Source organism: Pungitius pungitius, chromosome 8, assembly GCF_949316345.1.
Source record: "Pungitius pungitius chromosome 8, fPunPun2.1, whole genome shotgun sequence".
NCBI classification, from domain to species: domain Eukaryota; kingdom Metazoa; phylum Chordata; class Actinopteri; order Perciformes; family Gasterosteidae; genus Pungitius; species Pungitius pungitius.
In genome coordinates, this window is record NC_084907.1 from 15660526 (window position 1) to 15681986 (window position 21461).

A 21461-nucleotide genomic window follows, 5' to 3' on the forward strand; every position below is an offset into this window, starting at 1 on the left:
ACAAGTATATTGTCACTGTTTGAGTTGAATAAGTTGTTATTCAACAAATTGTTTAAAGCAAGTTAATGAACAAAGGTGAAGGTAGGAACATAAAGGAGTACTCCCAACATATAAAAAAGCCTTTATTGTTATCAGACACAAACTAATTATAGCTCTCTTCCTGATATTTAATATAGGTACATCTCTATATGTTAAACAGAAATAGAAAATCAGTATTTATGGCTCTAACTTTTTACTATTTTTTCCCCCCAAAATAATATACGTCTGTGAAATCCCGTCAAAACGCAAAGGTTTGCAAGTATAGTTTGAATATTGAGCAAATTGAGAAAAAAAATGCTTAGCATGTTTATAATTATAATTTTAGGTTAGTTTTTAGCCCGAATGGTCAACGCCTACTTGGGAAGAAAAATACAATTTAAATAAATATAAAAAAGTGTCCCTTTTGTATAATACATGCACACGCTGCGTATAGCACGGTGTCTAATTGAGACCCTCCCAAACTGCTGCATCTTCATAAGTCTGGAACATTGCGCATCTTCGCCATACTGCCTCCTGCCTTTTAGGAAGATGCAAATTGAATCGTGCACAAATTAAATGAGATCAAAGGTCTCCCTCATTAGCGGACGGGGGGAGATTTACATAGTGTCCCGCCTACAGGGCGGGGAACTGTATCCCCTTTGCAAAAGTATCTTATGAGAGAGAGAGAGGGGGAGAGAGAGAGAGACCCCGAGCATCACCAGCGGCTCAGTCCCTCCGCGAGTAACGCCGAGCATCGAGGTTCACGCCGCCGCCTCGCAGAGGAGCCACGGACGGGAGACAGACATCACCATGACCGCAATGGAGGAGCAGGCAGAGACCGGCCGGACCACTGAATAACAGCGGCCGCCTTTAGAGGAAAACCCCCCCGGCGCCGACTGTGGGGTCGCGGGTGAGTTTCGCTCTTCGCTGTTACTTCAAAGAGGACAGATGAGTTAATTTATGAATTAGCCCGTGACAGCCCGCTGTAACCACGCCGACATTAGCGCCAGTTCTGATTTTTTTTTGTTGCCAACCTGAAGGTTTGCAAAATGTGCAGCCTTTGTTGCGTTATACGGCAGCTCGGGTCCAGCCTCATCGACAAACAATCGATCGAGCCTCCAGCCTTGTTTTCCAATGAGCAGTTTATGATACAAGGACAACGACGTTTGGCGACTTCAAACGTGCGAGACGAGCTAACGCGTCTCGCCGGACGGTGCCTCCTCTCACGCGCCACCGACTCCTGTCGCGTCTCGTGCAGAAATGCTGCACGTTTGTCTAAATGTACCCGTTTATGTGAGAAGAAAAGAACGTTGCGCCGACGCTGCTTGTTTTCTCAAATTACGAAGCCATCACGTCCTATTATGGACATCGCGGAACCAGAGGGGGCGCCACTGCGCGCATTCGTTCCACTAACGTAGGCTTAACTAGCTAGCTAGACGGCTAGCTGCCGTAAAAGTTCTGCTCTTCGCAGACTGCATGCGAGAATGTTTTATTTGAAACGGTCTACATAAAAGCCCTCAAACCACTTTGAAGAAGAACAGTAAGATGGCGTCATAAAGAAAACCAAAAAAAAAACATCCGGGTCGGAAAAAGTAGCTGGCGGGGGACCGAAGAAGTTTATTATTTAGAGCTCAGACCCCCACGGAGACTTGTTTTCAGGCTGGGGCTCCTCTGCAGTTGTTGCTAAGCTACCAGCGCAGCGCATGCAACGTTAGAGGCTCCCAGTACAGCAGCCCAGTAGCAGTTCATTATCTCTGCTCCATGCTGCACCGAGCCAGCGGAATGTGTCACAACCAGTGAAGGACACGGGTTTATTGCGTAACTGCAGGTGTGTCAGTGTGGCTCTTTTTATGCAGTCGAGTTCATTATTTTAAATATAGTCCAATATCACACGTTTGGAGCTAACTAAAACTAGTGAATAACCTGCAACATATGTACACAATAATCCAACGAAGAAAAATGATACTGTGGACAATCTGGATAAACAACCTCATGAATAGATTGTAAAACATACTGGAGCAGAAGATCAGGATCATAGGATGTCAAGCGAGTGAACTACACAACCTCTTCGCCACATTTTTTGAGAGGACAGAACACACAAGAGTTGAAGCACATCACTCATAATGAAGAAGAAGGAGGCATGTGCATGTGCACAAGCCAGAAGAACAGAGAGTGAGAAAGAGACTACCAGAGAGGCTGGAATCTCCTGCAGGACAAAGATCCAAATCCAAAACATCTGGAAAAGGTCACCGACAGCCAGGAGAGTGGGAGAGAGGAAGGGGGAGGGAGAGAGAGAGAGAGAGAGAGATCCCAGGACGGTCAAGAACGTCTAAAATGATGTAGGAAGATTTTCATTTTATGTACATTGCACTGCAGATTTTAGAGAAGTAACTTAACTAAATAAATTCTCATTTAGCCACATGCGGAATACAATTGTAATAATATCCCAACTCGTGCCATAGAATTTAATTTAAACAGGATTTACGTTGCAATCTCCTTCAGGAAACGTGTTTGATCCTCAAAATAGGGTGAAGATCTCTTTGACAGTAGAAAGATGTGCAACTAAAGCAGAAGTGAGTCCCCATAACTAGAAAGTGCTGTCTTTAAGTCCACGGGACAGTTGCAGTGAAAGGATCCAGGACTGCAGGCCATCGCTCACCACGTACAGTTGAAGTCGACTGAGCCAACTTTCAGGCTAGCGACGCTTCACATTTGACATGGAAGTGATCTGACAGAGACCACATCCAGACTGTAATGAGGGTTTGTTGGACAAGGATACGGTGTTCATGATACCTTATATTATAAGCTGAGCTGATATAATATATATTAAAGTATCAGATCCATTGTTCATGATAATTATGTTATCAAAAACAAAATTAGACCCCTAACTAAGTCAAACCTGAACCTTTATTATTTACAAATAACTAAATGGAGAAATCAAACTTAATAACTCTTCTATTAGTATTATAGCCATTTATTAATCATATAGGATACATCATGAATATCAATAGTCCTATGTTATAAAGGAGAACACCCACGCTGAAAGAACATTGCTTTGACAGCAGATATATCTTTTGCCAAAAAGCATCTTACCATGTTTTTTAATGCAAAACAAACTTTTCAGAGACGTGCTGAGGGATCGCGTAATATGTGCAGCCTGTTTGAGGATGCGGAGGCCGTGCAGTGGCTCTATCACATGGCTGGTTAGACTCTGAATCGAATTGGCAGTCACCACTGCGCATCTGTTGTGAAATCCAACCTCATTTGTTTTTGTCACTCCATATAATCCTCTTTCTCTAATTTGGAACAAATTATGTGCAAAGTTATTGAGATGAAAGAATTCATGGCTGCGTAGCATTTATTGAACACTTTTGAGATGTCTTCATGACTAGTCAACAGCTACAGCATAATGATGCTCTAAATGCTGAGTCTGTTATCTTAAAATAATAAACGTATATCTCACAGCAACACATTCTTTGTTTCCTTTGATCATTCATAAAAAAAGGGTCATTGTTGACGTAAACTGACAGGCGATCATCTTTATAATCAGAAGAACTACAGCAGTGTTTAAATCATTGAAATGTAATTTTGAAGCAGATGGCCACACTTTCATATTCCCAAATTGTAGATGTCTGTACACAATTTGTAGGCCATGCGGCACATGTGATTTATTTCTAAATTAAATTATTCAAAGCTCGAGAGCAAAATATGAAAGAAAGTCAACAAACACTTAAAAATAAATCTGTGAACCTTGCTTTTCAAGCTCTGTGAAAACAAATAGTGATGTTACCATGGTGTTTATTTTCACATACTTCTAGGGCTCCTTTTAGAAGTAGGCTTGTAGCTATGTCAATACACAGAATGAGAGTTTGACTTCTACAAAGTTAGGCCACAATAATTGGAACAAAAACATTTTTTTAGAACACATCGTCCAAGTTCACAAAAAACAAATGGAATATAAATATGTTTGGTATATTAACTGAAAATAATGATAACATGCAGAGGGCAACAAAGCACAACAAACCCAGGGCTCAATAAGCAGTGTGTCAGATTCAGTTCAGAGGAGACAAAATGCATGGAAAGACTTCAGTTAAAAAAAAAAAAGACAAGATCTTCCACTGACTCGCCCGGCGTGGGTTCTGTGTTCACAGGGAAGGTGACTCTGGTTTATACAGCAGAGCTGTGAGAGTGACGTAGCCCCTCAATTCCCCCTCCATCAGGTGATGTATGATTGTATTATTCTTAAGTTCATCATTGAATTGACTGAAATCACCTATAACATATTGACCTACTATAAGAGTTCAGATTAAGAAAAACACTGACTTGAAACAATTTGATTATGTTTTCCTTACATTCTGAACAGGATAGCCATGAAAACACAATTCATGATCAGTTTTGATGATCTTGTGTCCCAGTTTAAGTGTTCAAATGGAGTTAACAGTTGAATTCTGATGAACCGGTGTTCTCTAAAAACAGTGGAAGTTGTGCTAGAGCTCAAATTATTATTTATCTTTTCTTCTGCAGGGTGCTGTGATAAGACAGCCATGCCGCCCCCGGCCGACATCGTGAAAGTTGCTATAGAATGGCCTGGTGCTAATGCTCAGCTTATAGAGATGGACCAGGTTTGTATTTATTTGTGTGTACATGACAGTAAACGCTCTTTAGTTGGTCTAACTTTTTTAGATAGTAAATTGAATATATTTGTAATGTCAATGTTGTTATAATAAATTACCCTTCTTGACTAACATATTTAGGATATGTAATCTTGTTTTAAAAAGTACTTGCTCTTAACACAAGCGGTCATTGCTGTCATTGTGTTTTTCGTCTGTTTGCAGAAAAGACCTTTATCCTCAATAATACGGGAAGTATGTGATGGGTAAGCATTACTTCCACACGTTTAAATGTATTCTGACTTTATGTTTGATTACCAAATGGTGGATTGTTAATAAAAACGTTTGCCATTCTTATTTTTAGCTTTACTTAATAAGCATGCAGCCGTTAAACCTGTGATGTCCGGTTACAGTTTGCCCAGTTGTTTCAAAGCCTTCCAGTGGTTCACACACAGAGATACAATCCAACAGCTGGTACCTTTTATATAATCACTGTCACGCATTACGTCTTTCTTTTGTCTGCCATCATGTCTGCTTCTATAACATGAAATTGTCTTTTACCTGCTCTTTTGCAGTGTACACTATCGATGAATATTGCACATTTTCATCCCACCCATCCAGTCCTCAGCCGTGTCAGCCCACTCCCTCCCTTTCACATTTAAAGCTGTGAACCTTGAATTCTTTGCCCGTTGTTACCGCTAACACCCACAGAATAATCCTCCTCCAAAATGTCTCATATTTTTACTTCCCGTGTAAATACTAATGCTGCAGGGAGAAATCTGACTGGAGTATGCTCCATTAAAAATAAGTTCCACTGCTCCTGTTAGTTGGTATCCAACACCTCCACCCTGTTCTCCTCCTCAGCTGGTCTCTATCGGGCTCCGAGCAGTTTGCTCTGCGTTATGCTGATGGCCCTCAGCTCTACATCACTGAGCAGGTGAGTTTCCACGGTTTTCTTCCAAAGCTTGAGTTTATGGCAGTGTAGATCAGTGTTGAACGTGTGCAACATTTCTTCTTCTGTTATTTTCTAGAGCCGTGGTGAAATCAAGAACGGGACCATCCTCCGATTGGCCATTTCACCCGTGAGTCAGCTTTGTTTATTCCTGTTCAGTTGCGTCTTTTGAGAATGAAATATTCCTACGATAAGATGGTCAGCTATTCTTACAACGAGTAGCCGGTGTGTGTTCGCTTTCCTCTGTACCCCCAAAACCTGTCTGTCGGCACATGATGGTGGGAGAGCTCTGCCTTTAAAACGTTGAAAGGGCTTGATGTGATTTGCCATGGTGGATACCAGCCTCAATAATAATGTATGATAATATATTCTTCCTAATCCCACCGTTCCACCCGAACGCACTGTCCACCACCAACAACCCACACAACAATGTGCTCTGCATAAGTTGGATTCATAGCAACTCGGATATTTTTATTTTGACGACTTCAGTTTCAATTTTGACCTGCGATATTCAACCCATTTTTAGCATTCGTTCTTTGTACATAAATGTTCTGGCTCAAATGCTCAAAAACAATACAATTACTGCACAATGTATTTTAAGTAGTTCAGGGTTAAAAAAACAAACGGCTGGATACATGACTTTATAATCCCTGTGAGGAAAACCGGTCCTGAAAGTGTGTTTCCTTTGTGTCCGACAGGCTCGCGCTGCTCGTCAGCTCCTGGAGAGGATCCAATCCCACGGGATCGACGCCCGGCTGGAGGCTCTGAAAGAGCTCGCCAAGCTGTCCGCAGACCCGACCTTTGCCGCTGAGTTCATAAATATGGAAGGCATTGGGACACTTGCACGTCTTGTCGAGAGTGGCACCCAGTGAGCACTAATTAATTTTTACACGTGTGCAATCATTCCTCGCTAGTTGGACCAGGTCCGGTGATGTGAAAAGGCCTCTGCTGACTGTTCCTTGCTTGCTTCAGCTTTGGTGAAATGCTGGCCTTCACTCTCACTGCCTTCCTGGAGCTGATGGATCATGGCATTGTGTCCTGGGACCTTATCTCCCTCTCCTTTATCAAACAGGTACTTCCTCAAACAAAACCGCCTTTCATCCACCATATTCATTTAACAGAGAGCCCTCTGGACAAATCTACAAATGTCAAGGTCTGTTTTTTTGTTTTTTTTAATACATTTTTTTAATTTATTCTTACGCTTTTATTTAATTAGTTCACCAACCTTTCATCCTACATCCCGCAAAATAGAGGCTGCAGTTGCCTAGCAACTCCTGACAATATTCCAAGCTCCTTCAGTATGAAGAGCATGACGTTTGTGATTTACCTTCTGAAAACTTTCTAAACCGTTTATGGTGATTTTTCATTTCAAGGTCTACAAACTCTTGTCGATTGACTCTTCGTGTTGCTTGGTCTTCTCTGTCCTCACTCAGATTGCAGGCTACGTGAACCAGCCGATGGTGGACGTGTCCATTCTGCAGCGCTCTCTGGCCATCCTCGAGAGCATGGTGCTCAACAGCCACAGCCTCTACCATCGAGTGGCACAAGAGATCACCGTTGGACAGCTCATCGGGCACTTGCAAGTGTGAGCACACACACACGCACAGGGGCTTTATGCACTCTGATTTGAGGGGGGGCAGATGTGTGAATGTAGCATTGTGGGAAAATAAAATAGTAAATATAAAAATAAAATAATGCTATGGTATCTGGCTCGTGGTGAGTTCAGGATGCTTAGATGACCCCTATCAAAGACCAAGGCTGATGTTATTCTACATTGTTCAAATCCAATGAAAAACACTTCACAATCCAACATAAGCAACTGTGGTGAGGGCCCTGACTTTTTTCACGACAAGGACTCAAGACATTTCTACCTTGTAGACTGACCTTGACGTCACATTTGGGATCAATAAACATAACCTAAAACAAACATGTTGATCGTATCGATGGAACATGTCACCAAGTGCAACAGTGTGTTTTGTAATAGTTTCTGGACAACACTGGAACTCAATGGCACGTTAAAAAGCTATATTAGGCAAAACCGTTTTTAAAAGGATCCCATCATTGTTGGCTTGGGTCTTTTTATGGTCAGGAATAAGTTTCCTGGAACTTGTAAATATGTTCAAGATACTTTTTTTGCACATTTAACAAACGTATGAATAATGATACAAATGGAGGGTTCTCTAAGCGTCCTGCACCCATTCGAAGCATTTGTAGTCATAGTGATAAAAGTGAGATGTGTTGTTGTTTAGCAGTTTTGAATCTATGTATGCACATTAGTGGAGCATGATGCTTCTAACTGGTTGTTGCAATGCTTGATATTTTCCTTCAGGTCAAACCAAGAGATCCAAACGTATGCCATCGCCCTCATCAATGCTCTGTTCCTGAAGGCACCAGAGGACAGACGGCAGGTCAGTGTTTGTTGTTGGAGAAAAGGAATAAATGCGCTTAGATAGACCAAGCTAGAATATTAATGATGTTCCATCCTCACACTACGCTTACACTAAAAGACTGACATTTATTTATAGTAGTGGTATGTTTTTTTTTGGTGTCCCAGCTGCAGTCGTCTCTTTCTTGCTGCTAATGGAGACAGGAGTAGGCTGGTTACTAAAGCTAATCCCATGATTAAGACGTCTGTCTGCCAGCTGTCATGATTTTGTCTGACAGTCATTGCTGTAATGACGCAGTCACTTAAAATAGTACACGCTTTCCTTTTGAAGTTTGCACATTTGTTATGCTGCTGTTATTTAAGAATAGCTCAAAGAGGTACGCCATCTGAAGGATGAGTGATTGAGACAAAGTGCTTTATTCAGATCTGAGCAGAATGCAATCATTTTATGATGAATTTAGTTAAATTGTGTGAAATATACTTATTTCTATTTCTCTTTTAAGTATTGAACCCAATGCCGTTGTTGTTCGCTATTCTTCAAACGTGGCATGAAACAATGATTGATGGGTCATCCAAAATATGCCACTGATTGCCGCTTGATTAAACCGAGTCCGACAGATTCACCAAACAGTTTCTGAAATATGTCTTTGTAGCACAGGCAAATATATAAAAACTAAAGGAGCGAGGGCTTCTTTGGATGTCAGTCTAGTATGTTACTCATCCATATCACATCATTTGTCTGTGCTCCGCTCCCCCTGCTAACAGCTTGTGTCCCAGCTCCCTCAGTGCATGAGCAGACTTCACTGTTTCATGCAGTCTTACTCGCCCTGTCCCGTACATATTTATTATTTGCCATGTTGACATTTGTATGTGTTATTTAAGTATTAATCATTTTTGCCATAGGAAAACGCAACTTTAAAGTTGCTAACCTAGAGAGAGAAAATAATATCGCAAGAATTGAAATGGAGAAAAACAAACACGGTGAGAATTGAACAGTAAAAACTCACAAATTAAATCCTACACAACAATTTAAATATATAAAATCAATTAATAATCATATGTAAAAATAGTTGTATAATTCAATTTAAATAACATGGAACTCATAAGTGAAATCTATTACAAACTTTGCCAATTTTGATTTAGTAAATTTAAAATGAATAACAATAGCTTATGAACTGAGAGCTGAGGATATGTAGGAAAAGAGGAAATGGGTGACAAATGCCTACAACTAAATATTTGACAAACCGCTATGTTATTGCTGCTCTCACTGGATTATCTATCTTTGATGATACTTGATAAATCCATCCCTTAATTTGACTGAATGTCACACAGTAACAACATCAAGTGGACGAGGCAGTGAGATGTTGTGATGTCACTGATTTGCGCTTCTAAAACACAACTTTAATTAAATGATGCATTTTTTTCCATCTAATTTCAAACCACCACTTATTATGGCCATAGTCGGCCCTAAAATACTATGCTTTTCTGAAACACCAAATGAAAAAACTCTGCCCTGTTTTTCTTCTTTTTTTCTTTTTTTAAGTGCTGATGAAAAGTGCATGAGAGTTGGTATGAAGGCTAGATGACATTGTGAAAAGAAGACAGGGATTTTATATAACTTAATTGCATTGAGGGTTGAATGAGGACGACGGTTGTCCTTGAGCGTGACGGCATCTCCTACTGCTGTTGTTGACCAGTGGGGGGCAATCTGAGTCAGTTCTTTGAGATGTAGAAAACATCGGAGGGACACACACAATACACATTGAATGTGGCTAGCAGAGTTGAGCTGATCACTAACGGTACTCAAAGTAAGTACCTTACAGTGAAGCTACATGTTTAAATGATTGATATTCAAGTCAAGGAGACTTGATCCTAAAATCTTGCAAATCTGCAATTCTGTGAGCAGCATAGCAGTACAACTTGACAGATTAAGGTTACATAACTAGCATCTGTGCTAATGGCGCTACCACAACACCCCAGAGATCCGGATGGAGTTTAAAGATGACCTTTTGTAAAATCCTTTTCCTAACAAACCAATAAATGCGTGGTCATGTGACTCTGTATGCCATATGAAGTTCTCCAAACAGCTAAATGTCGTGACTACTTATTTTGACATTATGTGGTTTCGTGTTCTTATTTTGTTGCATGCTGTGCTGTTGAAGTATCTCTGTATCTCATTGTCCGTGTGTGCGCTCTTTGTTTCCATCACTGTTACACCCACGTCCCTCCTCCCTCCCTTCAACCTGTAGGAGGAATACACTAACCCGCTGGAGCAGCACCTCACTGTGAGTACACATCCCTCAGCATCTCGTACATCCTCTCCATCCCACAGTCCTTCTCCTCCCTCGGTCTTCATCTCTGTCTGTGTGATGGTGAGCCGCTACGTGATCCAAGCAGCAGCAGCAGCAGACAGACAGACCGTGTTAAAAGATGTTTTTAGAGGAGGTGAAGGACAAATAGTGATAACCAGTGAAATGTAGCTTCAGAAAACTTCTGCATTTGTGAAGTTGTTTAAACCTCCTCTTTGCTGATGGTAGACTTTGGGTAAAGTTCTTTCTGTGTACTGCTTTGCTGTGATATGAAGCATCTTCCCTTCCCTCATCAGCCCACAGTGTTGGAATAATGTGTCTCTTCACCCTCAGGAAATGGCGAGCACTTTGGCACAGAAACACCTGCGATCCATCATCCTCAATGTGGGTATCAAATCTAAAATGAAAGTCTGAAAGGATTTCTGTCTATTAGAGCTTCACATCAGCGGTAACGCTCTGCTTTCTGAGGGCTGTGCAATATCCACAGGATTTTGATCTAAAATATGCAATCTTCTTTTATTAGCATGTTATCAGAGGAAATCGACCAATCAAAGCCGAAATGGCACATCAGCTGTATGTGCTCCAGGTTTTGACCTTCAACCTTTTGGAAGAGCGAATGATGACCAAAATGGATCCCAATGACCAGGTGGGAATTTTTGGCAGATCATTGGTTTGTTTATTTTGACAATTCCATTTATTCTGTTAAAATACATGGTAAGTGAAATATAACAAATGCCCTTTAGACGCAAAATAATATTTTAAAAAATCCGCAACATGGATATTCCAACCTTGATCTGTGTCTTTTTAAATTTTTTTTATTTATTATCCCTTATAGGACTAGAACTCTTGTAGACATTTTCCTGCTTGTTTTCTTCAGTTCTTGTTCACCGTGTACACTTGGCCTTTGCATCTGAGTGCACTGTAAACATCTTACACTGGCAGAGATGTAATTTTTGAATTGCTATGCTTTAGGCTCAGAGAGACATCATATTTGAGCTGCGAAGGATTGCTTTCGATGGAGAAAATGACCCCACTGGTACAGAAAAGAGAAAGGCCATGTACACCAAGGACTATAAGATGCTGGGGTTCACTGTGAGTCTCCTTTTACGCACATTTTTTCATTGGTTAATGTTTATCCCATTGGCTTTTAATATATAGGACATCTGATATGTTTTTTTTTTTCCACCCTTCCTAACTCCATGTATATGTGCGATCTCAGTTGTCATTATATTTGTAAATGGGAAGTACAAATAGATTTACATTTCTTTTGTTAATTGTTTTAAAACTCTTATTGATTGACTTATTCCTTTTACTGTTTTAAATGCAGAACCATGTGAATCCGGCCATGGACTTTACCCAGACTCCCCCGGGAATGCTGGCTTTGGACAACATGCTGTACCTCGCCAAGGTTCACCAGGACACGTACATCAGGGTGGGTTTTGGCCTCATGCAGGACCTTGCTCGACTAAAAAAAAAAAAAAAAAAGGTACCACATCTAACATGTCTTCTCACTTCCGGCAGATTGTGTTGGAGAACAGCAGCCGCGAGGACAAGCACGAATGTCCCTTCGGCCGGTGTGCCATCGAACTCACTCGAATGTTGTGCGAGATTCTCCAGGTCGGAGAATTGCGTGAGTAGACCTGATTTTCACACAAGGGGAAGCTGTTGTATTTCTGTTTTTGTGGAATTGGGGTATGACACTCATTAATCCAGGCAACGGTGTGATTGTGTGTGTGTGAGAGAGAAGTAAAAGGCATCTCATGCTAACTTTTTCTCCTGTGATGTTTTCTTTCGTGCAGCTAATGAGGGCTGCAACGACTACCACCCCATGTTCTTCACTCACGACCGGGCTTGGGAGGAGTTCTTCTGTGTCTGTATCCAGCTTCTTAATAAAACCTGGAAGGAGATGAGGGCCACAGCTGAGGACTTCAATAAGGTCACAGACTAAAGCACTCTCACGTGGTCTTTAACACATTCATAGAATATTTATGTTTACAGTCCCACTTTGAGCCAACCATCATTGTGACCTTGCCTCCTAAGACCTCAAACATGTACTGTTTATAGGATATTCATAGCACTGAACATGTATTGTGGAGAAATACTCTGCTCCAGAACCTTTTGATTTGGAAGAACCCAAACTAAAGTAATTAATGCACAGAATGGAAATTCACGCCCATTTTTACATCGGTTAATGTTTTTCCCATTGGCTCTTAATATATAGCAAGTCTGATGTGGCGTTTTTTTCCACCCTTCCTCACTCCATGTATATGTGCTTAAACCCTTCGCAGGTGATGCAGGTGGTCCGTGAGCAGATCACCAGGGCTCTGGCAATGAAGCCGTCATCTTTGGACCAGCTGAAGAATAAACTGCGAGGCCTCAACTATTCAGAGATTCTGCGTCTGCGGCAGTCTGAGCGAATGAGCCAGGACGACTTCCAGTCCCCCCCGATCATGTCAGTGTGTAGTGAAGATAAATAATACTATAGCATGCTTTGTTTTTTTTCTTTTGTTGCTCATGCTGCATTTGTCCTCCAGTGAGCTGCGGGAGAGGATTCAGCCGGAGATCTTGGAGCTTATCAAGCAGCAGCGACTCAACCGGCTGTGTGAGGGGAGCTGTTTCCGGAAGCTGGGGAACCGCCGAAGGCAAGGTACATACAGTATCAATATAATGACTAATAATAATAGTTTTTTGCTGAAGTAGGAGTGCTGCTGCGGTTGATTATCAGCATTAACAAGTGTTGTTTTGGTTCTCTGACTCTTTTGTAGAGAAGTTTTGGTTCTGCAGACTCTCGCTGAATCACAAAGTGTTGCACTACGGAGACCTTGACGAGTCACCTCAGGGGGAAGTGCCTTTTGAGCAACTAAGTGACAAGAGTAAGATACATGTACTTCTTGGTTGGCTCCACCTCATGAACGTTTCAATACAGACATGATGACACATTTACTTGTAGAGCAGACAGTATCTGTCAGGAGGCTGACCTGAATAAACTTCTCGTTATATTCCCCTCAGTTCCCGTCTCTGACATCAAGTCTGTGGTGACCGGCAAGGACTGCCCTCATATGAAAGAGAAAAGTGCACTGAAACAAAACAAGGTGCTGGTGTTAAAATAGGTTATTTGCCGTCATTCTAGTCACATGGCTGTTCTTTCATTCCTTACTGGCACAGTGTCTTATTTTTGTGCATGTTTGCTTTTCCCAGGAGGTGTTGGAGTTGGCTTTCTCCGTCCTCTATGATCCCGATGAGACTCTCAATTTTGTGGCACCAACCAAGTATGAGGTAAGCTCCGCAACAGTGAGGCTTAAAGCTAAATGATTCCATTATACCTTGAACAGTGAGTCAAATGGGTTTTACAGGGGCATTTAGAAATTAAAGAGTCATGTATTTCCCTCAAGACAGAGCTGAAAGGAGGACATGTTAAATATTGGAGAAACATTAGTCGGATGGAAAGTAAATCAACTCCAAATAAATTATGATGTTGTTCTATAATAGGCAACTGTTAACTTCCCTGCTATAAATAGATTACCAGGTGATTAAATGACAGTGCAGACATTATATTGGTGGCAAAAGGAAATCACCATAAATATAATCTAGCCATATCTTTATTAAATACATCCTACATCTTGTTTATTGTGCGTGTTGTCTCGATTTTTGAACACGGCATAACTGTACCAAATTAAGTATAAATAATTAAATATGATCCTAGGTTCATTATTAACTAGATATCCATTTTCCCTTTTGGAATATAGCGGTTATCATCAATACCGGTATATCAGACAGAACCATGCAACTTTAAGTTCAAAAGTGTACCATATTTTAATGAATCTGGAGGTCCAAATCAAATAACTAAGTTGATGACCTACATTGCACCTCGAAGCCACTGCAACTAGGGCTGCAACTAACAATTATTTCAATAATATTGATTAATCTGACTATTTTTCCCCCTGATTAATCGTGAATTGGATAAAAAAACAAAACATAAATTCACAGTGCACAGAATATTCAGATATGTACGCTTTTCTTTAAATAAAGCTTATTTTTTTTGTGGTACCTGAGCTGTTGGATGTCATAACAGTGGTCTGAACATTTTATTTATAAAAATGACCGGATTCTCTTCCAATTACACGCGCTTGTCCCACTTTTTGCCGTGCACACCGACCACTTCACTGCTCTCATTCATGTTCCTCCTTGCGGTGCTTTTGGAGCAGTACTGCATCTGGACTGATGGGCTGTGTGCGCTCCTGGGCAGAGAGATGGGCAGCGACCTGACACGCAGTGATCTAGACACTCTCATCAGCATGGAGATGAAGCTACGCCTCCTCGACCTTGAGAACATCACAATCCCGGAAGCCCCGCCCCCTGTGCCAAAAGAGCCAAGCTCTTACAACTTTACCTACAACTACAGCTGAGATGTGTGTGTGTGTGTGTGTGTGTGCGCGCGTGTGCATATGTGTGTTTGTCAAGGACGGTTATCTTCTGATGAATTAAGCTGCAGATGGTAAAATTACTTTGAATATATAATTATTTTTTACATTTCAGAACCCTGGAGACTTTTCTCAATACTCATTTGAGATGCTGTATGGTTATCTAATGTGTTGATAGCTTCACGGGAATGTCTGAGGTCAGGCTCCACTACAGAGCAGTTCCTCCTGTGAGTGCAGTCTCTAGGATAAGCCTCCTCATTCTTCGCTGTTGAAAGGTATGAAGCTACCTTAAGGGTGAGCCTCACGGGGAATAAAGATCTGTACTTTTTTTTTTTTTAGTCATATTGCGGCCTAACTGGTAAATGAAATGGTCTCCATGACGACAGAAGATATAGTGACCGTTTTAATAATACCTTTTTGATTTGGTCCATCCCTCCATAAGAAGGATGCTTTTAATTTAAGGAGGACACTGAGAAGGCCGAAGGTTTACAAACTCCTGAAAGGACATTCAGCCCGTGTGTCGCCAAAATCCACTTTAGAGGAAGGCAAAGTTAATGTCAGGAGATATTGGACGTGTCGTTTCTGCTCAAAGGATGGTTTCTCTAATCAAAAAGCCACCCATATACCAGTGTGAAGGCATTTGCCAAGCAGCTTAGTATGGAAAAGAAAACGTGCCAACATTCAGTTCTAAAGAGAGCCAGAGGCACCGTTTAAAAATCAACGAGGATAATATTTGATTGTTACTTTAATCATGTTTTTTATACCTGGACTAAAAACTACAATTAGGTTATGCATTGATCATTTGACATATTAAATAAACTAGTAATCACAATTCCCTGGAAATGAATTTTTCAAGTTAACATAAGTCTTTGTTCCAAAACCCCCAACAAAATGAGTTTTCTATAGTGGAAGACAGAAACTACAAAGAAACTATATCAGAGAAGGTGGATCTAGTTCATTTTTTTTTAAATATTTAAAACAAGTGTTTGTTAATATTTTTGCAGATGAATTGCTTGCTCATCAACTAATCAATTAATGCGCAATACTTCTCAGTTGCACACAATTGGTTCTGACAGCTTATGTATTTGTTACAGCTTCTGTTTCCTTAACATTCATGCTGCTTCAGATCTTTTGACGCACTTCTCTCTCTGACATATTTCATAGCTGGTTAAAAAGTGTGGTATAAATATATGTATCTCGTTGAATTGATACTGTTCAAGCATGTTGTGTGGACACACTGTTGACAACTCAATGTGTCTGAGTGTGTATTGGTGTCTGCAGATTTGGGGTCTTGTGTATACTGTTTATTTTGGGAGATGGAAGAAATATTCTCAATATTTCATATGAATCAAGCCCTAAGCTCTGAAATCCAATGCGAATTACCCTTCTTTTTTTAGTTTTAGTCACTGCATTGCCTTATCAGTCAAAGTTTGGGGTAAAATTAGTATTTATAAGCAGTACATTAATGGTTTATAACATATTAAATAATTGTTTATCTTCAAGAGTGTTTGTAAATCATTAACTGTTAAAATGAGACTATAGATGTACAGCTGGATTAAAACCATTTGAAGGTGTGTTTTAAAGTAAATGTGTGTACATTATGTAATACTGTTATTTGAAACGATGATTAACTGCTAATCAAGCAGTTATAGTTGCTTCAAAGCAAGATTAACACTTTTGAACTGTTTTAAACCACTTCTATATACTGCTTATAAACGCTAAATTGGGTTTGTTTTACCATAACAGGTAATATTAGAGTGACAAGTTGGTGTTTCTTTCCAGTCAAACTTGACATACCAAGAATGTGTTTGAATAAATCAGCAGTTTTGAAGCTTGATTTCAGACCTTTTTGGAGCACTGCCCAGGCGAACGGGAGCAGCTCTGTTGGCCAGTTTTATAAAACGAGAACATCTAGTGCTGCTCGTGTATCGTGTGAGCAGAAAGTATTCTGTGCTTTGTACGCAGTGATAGTTTATAGTACTACTGCTTGATGTTTTCTTCTTTCCAGAGTGTCATTGATTTGTGTATTCTATTCACTTTAGCCACCTAATGGCCTGTTTAAACCAGTACTAATCACTACTGTCACTTGTTAATGCAGAATAGAATTATATTTTTGTAAATGATTGTACAATCTTATCAGCTGTGAAGAGAATGGGTATCGAACCAACAGTATCGCTCTGTACAACACAATCAAACGCCCATCATTTTGGAAGGACTTTCACACACACGAAGAAAGGTAAATTTCAGTCTTCACGTTTTTCTTTTCACATTTTTGGTTTTCAAACTACAACCACCTCATACTGTTTAGGAACGAGACCCACCCCAGCACCCAATGATGATGTCAGTGTTCATGTATCTTATAATTGTAATGGAAAATGCTGTTGATGATGTTTGTGAAAAGGAATATATTTGAAGTTAGTTGTTTTTCAAATAATGTTTCCGTTTTGTTTTATAACCACTTATGTCGGAGGTGGTTAAGGTTCCCTGTGGAGTTTTAGACCTTCCCGTGCTGTGGAGCTGTCCTTCTTGGACTGGGTCCATGTCCCGTGAGTCTGATGCACAGAAACAAGGACGCTGGTGTGGTACTAATGACCTCCAACGCTTCCCTCTTCTACCACCATCAACAGGTGGCAGTCATCCACCAATAAATGCCGCATCGCTGTGTAGATAAATTCTGTAACCTATTAAAGATAGTAGAAAATACTTCCATCAAAATGACACATTTGTTTGACCTAAAGCATACACACCAGTTTCAATGAGCAACAGAGACTGCAAACAGGTTAAACAAGTAAACTCCACAGGGCTCCTTTACTGCTCACAAAAGGTTGTTTTATATTCTAGTAGGTTGTCAAATTGCAGCTCAAATATATCAATGACAAAATACCGCAGTGAGTATAGGATTGTTGCATTGGATGTACTAACAGTATGACTTGGTACATGAATCGCTAAAATATTTATTTAAATTTGCTAGTGATCGTAAAAGAATGACATGTTTAAGAAATAACGACAAGTCAAATTATGGTTTACATATAGATCGTAGTATGTATATACAGTATTGTGTTGCCTTATTGAAGAAAATGTATGATGTTTTGTGTGAATAAATACAGAGTCTAACTAGATTAGACATCTTAATTGTTTACTCACGGAAATTTGTCTTTGTCTAAGGTTGAAAGTTTTTGTTTCTATCTTTTCTACTACCATTTATCAATCTACATTTTTGGTTCAGGCTGCAATTATCAAGCCACATTAATTATAAGATATCTAGATATTTAATTCAGGAGTTTTAGAAGGAAATCAAGATTTGTGTTTCACAAAGAATGGATATATGAGTGATTTTCGGTGCATATAAATTTATTTAGAATATAGTAATCTCTGAAATAAAATGGTATAAGAAATACAAAATACGTTGGAATGCTGAAATGAATTGTGGAAAATTACTTTAAATACAGACCTGCTGACAAACGCACAGAAGAAAAAATAAGACTAAAGATTTGAAGATCAATAGTGGTGGAATGGTTAAATGGGAGATTGGCGTATGCCACATTAACAAGGGTACTTGAGCTTTCTAATTCATACATTGCAGTAAAAGTAGCGTATGAGTCAAAGTATAAAGTAGCATAAAAATGGGGGCACAAAAATGTCTTAAGTTCAGTATTTGAGTAAATGATCTGAGAATGACCACTTAATAATATTTGTTATTACAGGCTGAGCTTTTCGTAATAATTTAAAACTTCTGACTCTTCAATCAGTTTTGCAAATTGGTAATCGGGACACTTACTGCACCAGTTGTTTGCTGTAATAGTGTAAATATATTTCAACTGACGCTAAAGAGCAATTCTGGATTAGACACATTGACATATATATATATATATATATATATATATATATATATATATATATATGTATCATATGGCTGTGCTGCTGCTCAGAGAGGAAACACTTAAGATAATGACTTGATTTGGCTGCTTTCATCTGTCTGAAGCCTCCACTCAGTTCCACGTCTTACCCAGCAGGGGACACACTGTCCTGTGTTTACAGAGGAGGTGTCAGATTATTTGGAGCTATTGTCGTAATTCTTCCTACTGTGGAGCAGCTGCATGGCGGTATTCAGGGAGCTGTCACTGCTGATTAATCTCTTAATTATGTTTTCATGGATAGAGTTTGGGTTAAGGGGATCTGCCATCCTTGTTTGTGTTTGTGGCAAGAAAACAGACATAAACAGTAACATTGTATCAATGAAAAATACTTTATTGAATAAGAGCTCAAAAAAAGAATTCAACACCATTACTTTTAGATCACTGCTTAGAGAAGATTGGGCTTGTTAGGAGCGGAATCAGGATGAGCAAACGGTGTAATGTATTTAAAGACGGGACAATCCAGTCCAAGGTACTGAAAGCTAAGCAAAAAGGTTTACATCAATACAATCATTTTATTCACTCAGACAACGTTTCATCTGCCTGGAACATTCTGTGGAACATGTAAACAGAAAACATGACGCTCTCTTCTGCAAATATCTGTCCCTGGATTGAATCGTCTTTCATTTCAGTCCAGTAGTCATCAGCACCTCAGACTCATTGTTGCTCCTGCGTTTGCTCACTGGGCTGCAGGCGTGTGATTGTCCACCTTCGTTTTTCCTGGTTAGAGTGAAGCGTTCATTACAGCACATATTAACACACAAACAATGTCAATATATACTTTTTACTTTTTTATAAAATAAATACAAATCTCTCGGCACCATCTATGACTGCTCTCTTCTAGCTCAAAGTTTAGGCTATAATTGACATTTTGTATACATTTGTGAGTTTGTTGTTCTGATTCATCATCTCCGCCGTCCCGATGTTAAAGCAGTTGTTCACTTTGCTTCGGCCAAGGTGCCTCCTGTCTTTTGATTGACGATGGTGATTAGAGACTTGGGACCTTGGATTTCCTGCGGGATGGTGCCGTGGTGCTCATTGTCCTGGCCCTGGCCTGCCAGCAGCAGCAGTAAGATGGCGAGCAGCAGTAGTGTGATTGCCGTGGAGGTCAGCTCTGGACTCAGCTGCAGGCCGGGCCGAGGCACCGGGACGTCCTTCGTCCTGAATGAAACGCACTGAGGCGCCCTGCTGTCTCCGGACCGCTTAGTGACACGCGTGGCTTCCTCGCCGCTCCCTAAATGCAGGCACACCCTGTGAAGCGTCTCCGCCTGCAGGTGGGTCAGGTTGAAGCTCTGAGTGCCAGCCAGGATGCGCGTGCTGTATGTCGGCGTGTGTGCGTTTGAGTGTATGGCTTGCCAGGATAGACGAGTGGAAGGGAGATTTCGCCCGCTCAGCCAGGACAGGATGGCATAGTGTTGTCCGACCTCCCTCACCGCGAACCCGCCATCGTTGCTGAATAGCTTATATCCCTTCATATTGGAGAGGATTCCACTCTTTCTTTTGTTTTTTCTGCCGTGCACACCGACAGTAACGCTGCGTGTATCTGCTCCGAGTGCATTTTCAGCTACGCACGTATACAATCCTGCGTCGCTGGAGGTGACCTTGTTCATTTCCAGAGTTCCCTCGGGCAACAGCTGGTAGAGTTTAGAGGGAATTACAGGGAGCATCATGTCGAGGTTGGTTGGGAGGGACGCTGGATGAGTGCAGGCTGTGGCAGGTAGCTGGTAAGACTTTGGCTGCGTGGCTCGGTGCAGGACCAAGTCTCAGCCCGGAGGGAGTCACCCAGTACACTTCAGGCTGTGGATCTGCAAGAGCTCTGCAGTGCAAGATCAGTTTCCCTCCTTCTGACCCCGACGTATGAAGGGAGGGGAGCTGGGAGGGATTATTGGGAGGCATGAGGCCGACATCTCCCTGGATGACACCTCCCGTACCCTGCGAGCCTTCAGCTCCGGGGGCTCAGAGCACAGCGTGGCCTGGGGTTGGATGAAACGCACCATTCGAGGTGTCGGTGCGTCTTCACTGTGAGGGCGAGAGGCCTCCTCTGCGGCCCAGTGAAACAGGCAGTCACAGCGCAGCGGGTTGGAGTGTAAGCTGACCTCCTGAAGACTCGGCAGGGAGAGCATGATGCGCTGGTGCAGGGCGCTCAGAGAGTTGGAGTTGAGCATTAGACTCTCTAGCCGAGGGAGCTGGAGGAAAGCTTGAGGATGAATGTAGGACAGGCGCGGGTTGTTGGTGATCTCAAGCTTCGTCAACTCCGGAAGGTTTTCCAGGGCGGCTATCTCAATGGACACCAGCTCCTCCATGTTGTTCAGGCCGAGCTCCTTCAGGTGGACCATGTCCCGGAAGGCCCCTGTCTCGATGAGTTTGATGCGGTTCTTGTTGAGATCGAGAAACTTCAAGGCTGGTACTCTCATCAGGGCCTGAGTGGGAACCTTTGTCAGCAGGTTATTGTAGAAGGAGAGGCTCTCTAAGCCGTCCAACCCTTCCAGTGCTTTTTCAACCAAGCCTCTAAGGCCCATACCACCAAGGACAAGACTGCGGAGGGATTTCAGGGCCACAAAGCCCGCTCAGGCAGGGCCTCCACCGGGTTTCCCACCAAGCATGAGAACTTCCAAGCGAGGCAAAGCCCTGAACCACCGAGGGTCAACAGTGATGAGTCTATTGTTGTTGATATGCAGACGCAGAAGGCAGTCGAGACCGGTGAAGGCTCCAGGTGCTATCACGTGTAAGTTGTTATGGCTGAGAAAGAGCTCCTGCAGAGCTGGAAATGAGGAGAACGAAGCCGCAGGGAGTTGACTCAGGTGGTTTTCCTCCAGGTGTAGCGACAGTAGAGAGCGCAGGGGGGAGCTCT

At 41.4% G+C, this 21461-nt stretch overlaps 2 protein-coding genes across 5 annotated transcripts in view; one reads left to right on the plus strand and one right to left on the minus strand.

Annotated features, from left to right (window-relative positions):
• The first annotated feature begins 513 nt into the window (after positions 1-513).
• On the plus strand, positions 514-17835 carry elmo2 (engulfment and cell motility 2). 4 transcript variants are annotated; one of them, XM_037447869.2, is made up of 23 exons: positions 514-928; positions 4170-4238; positions 4543-4640; positions 4854-4894; positions 5493-5565; positions 5660-5710; positions 6279-6448; positions 6553-6652; positions 7014-7165; positions 7910-7988; positions 10216-10251; positions 10609-10659; positions 10799-10921; positions 11248-11367; positions 11603-11707; positions 11797-11905; positions 12075-12211; positions 12564-12727; positions 12810-12922; positions 13041-13148; positions 13285-13367; positions 13474-13551; positions 14481-17835. In XM_037447869.2, exons 3-23 carry the CDS (start codon positions 4563-4565, stop codon positions 14679-14681), a joined length of 2172 nt encoding a protein of 723 aa, XP_037303766.1. In that variant the 5' UTR covers positions 514-928; positions 4170-4238; positions 4543-4562; the 3' UTR covers positions 14682-17835. The 4 variants fall into 4 exon arrangements, with proteins under 4 accessions (XP_037303766.1, XP_037303768.1, XP_037303769.1 ...); XM_037447871.2 differs by having other exon boundaries at positions 7014-7159; XM_037447872.2 differs by lacking the exon at positions 10216-10251 and having other exon boundaries at positions 515-928.
• A 1104-nt stretch (positions 17836-18939) lies between these two features.
• Positions 18940-21461, minus strand: part of LOC119193938 (leucine-rich repeat neuronal protein 2-like) — a 6306-nt gene continuing 3784 nt past the window's right edge. The window contains 4 exon segments of the mRNA XM_062563923.1: positions 18940-20262; positions 20264-20456; positions 20458-20477; positions 20479-21459. Of these exon segments, the coding sequence (XP_062419907.1) occupies positions 19549-20262; positions 20264-20456; positions 20458-20477; positions 20479-21459 (1908 nt within the window). The 3' untranslated portion in view covers positions 18940-19548.

Excerpts from the sequence above, each read along its gene's own strand:
- elmo2 (XM_037447869.2), top strand. The coding sequence starts at position 4,563 with ATGCCGCCCCCGGCCGACATCGTGAAAGTTGCTATAGAATGGCCTGGT. Across the intron at positions 6,449-6,552 it reads CTTGTCGAGAGTGGCACCCA|CTTTGGTGAAATGCTGGCCT; the intron begins GTGAGCACTAAT and ends TGCTTGCTTCAG. Across the intron at positions 10,922-11,247 it reads AAATGGATCCCAATGACCAG|GCTCAGAGAGACATCATATT; the intron begins GTGGGAATTTTT and ends GCTATGCTTTAG.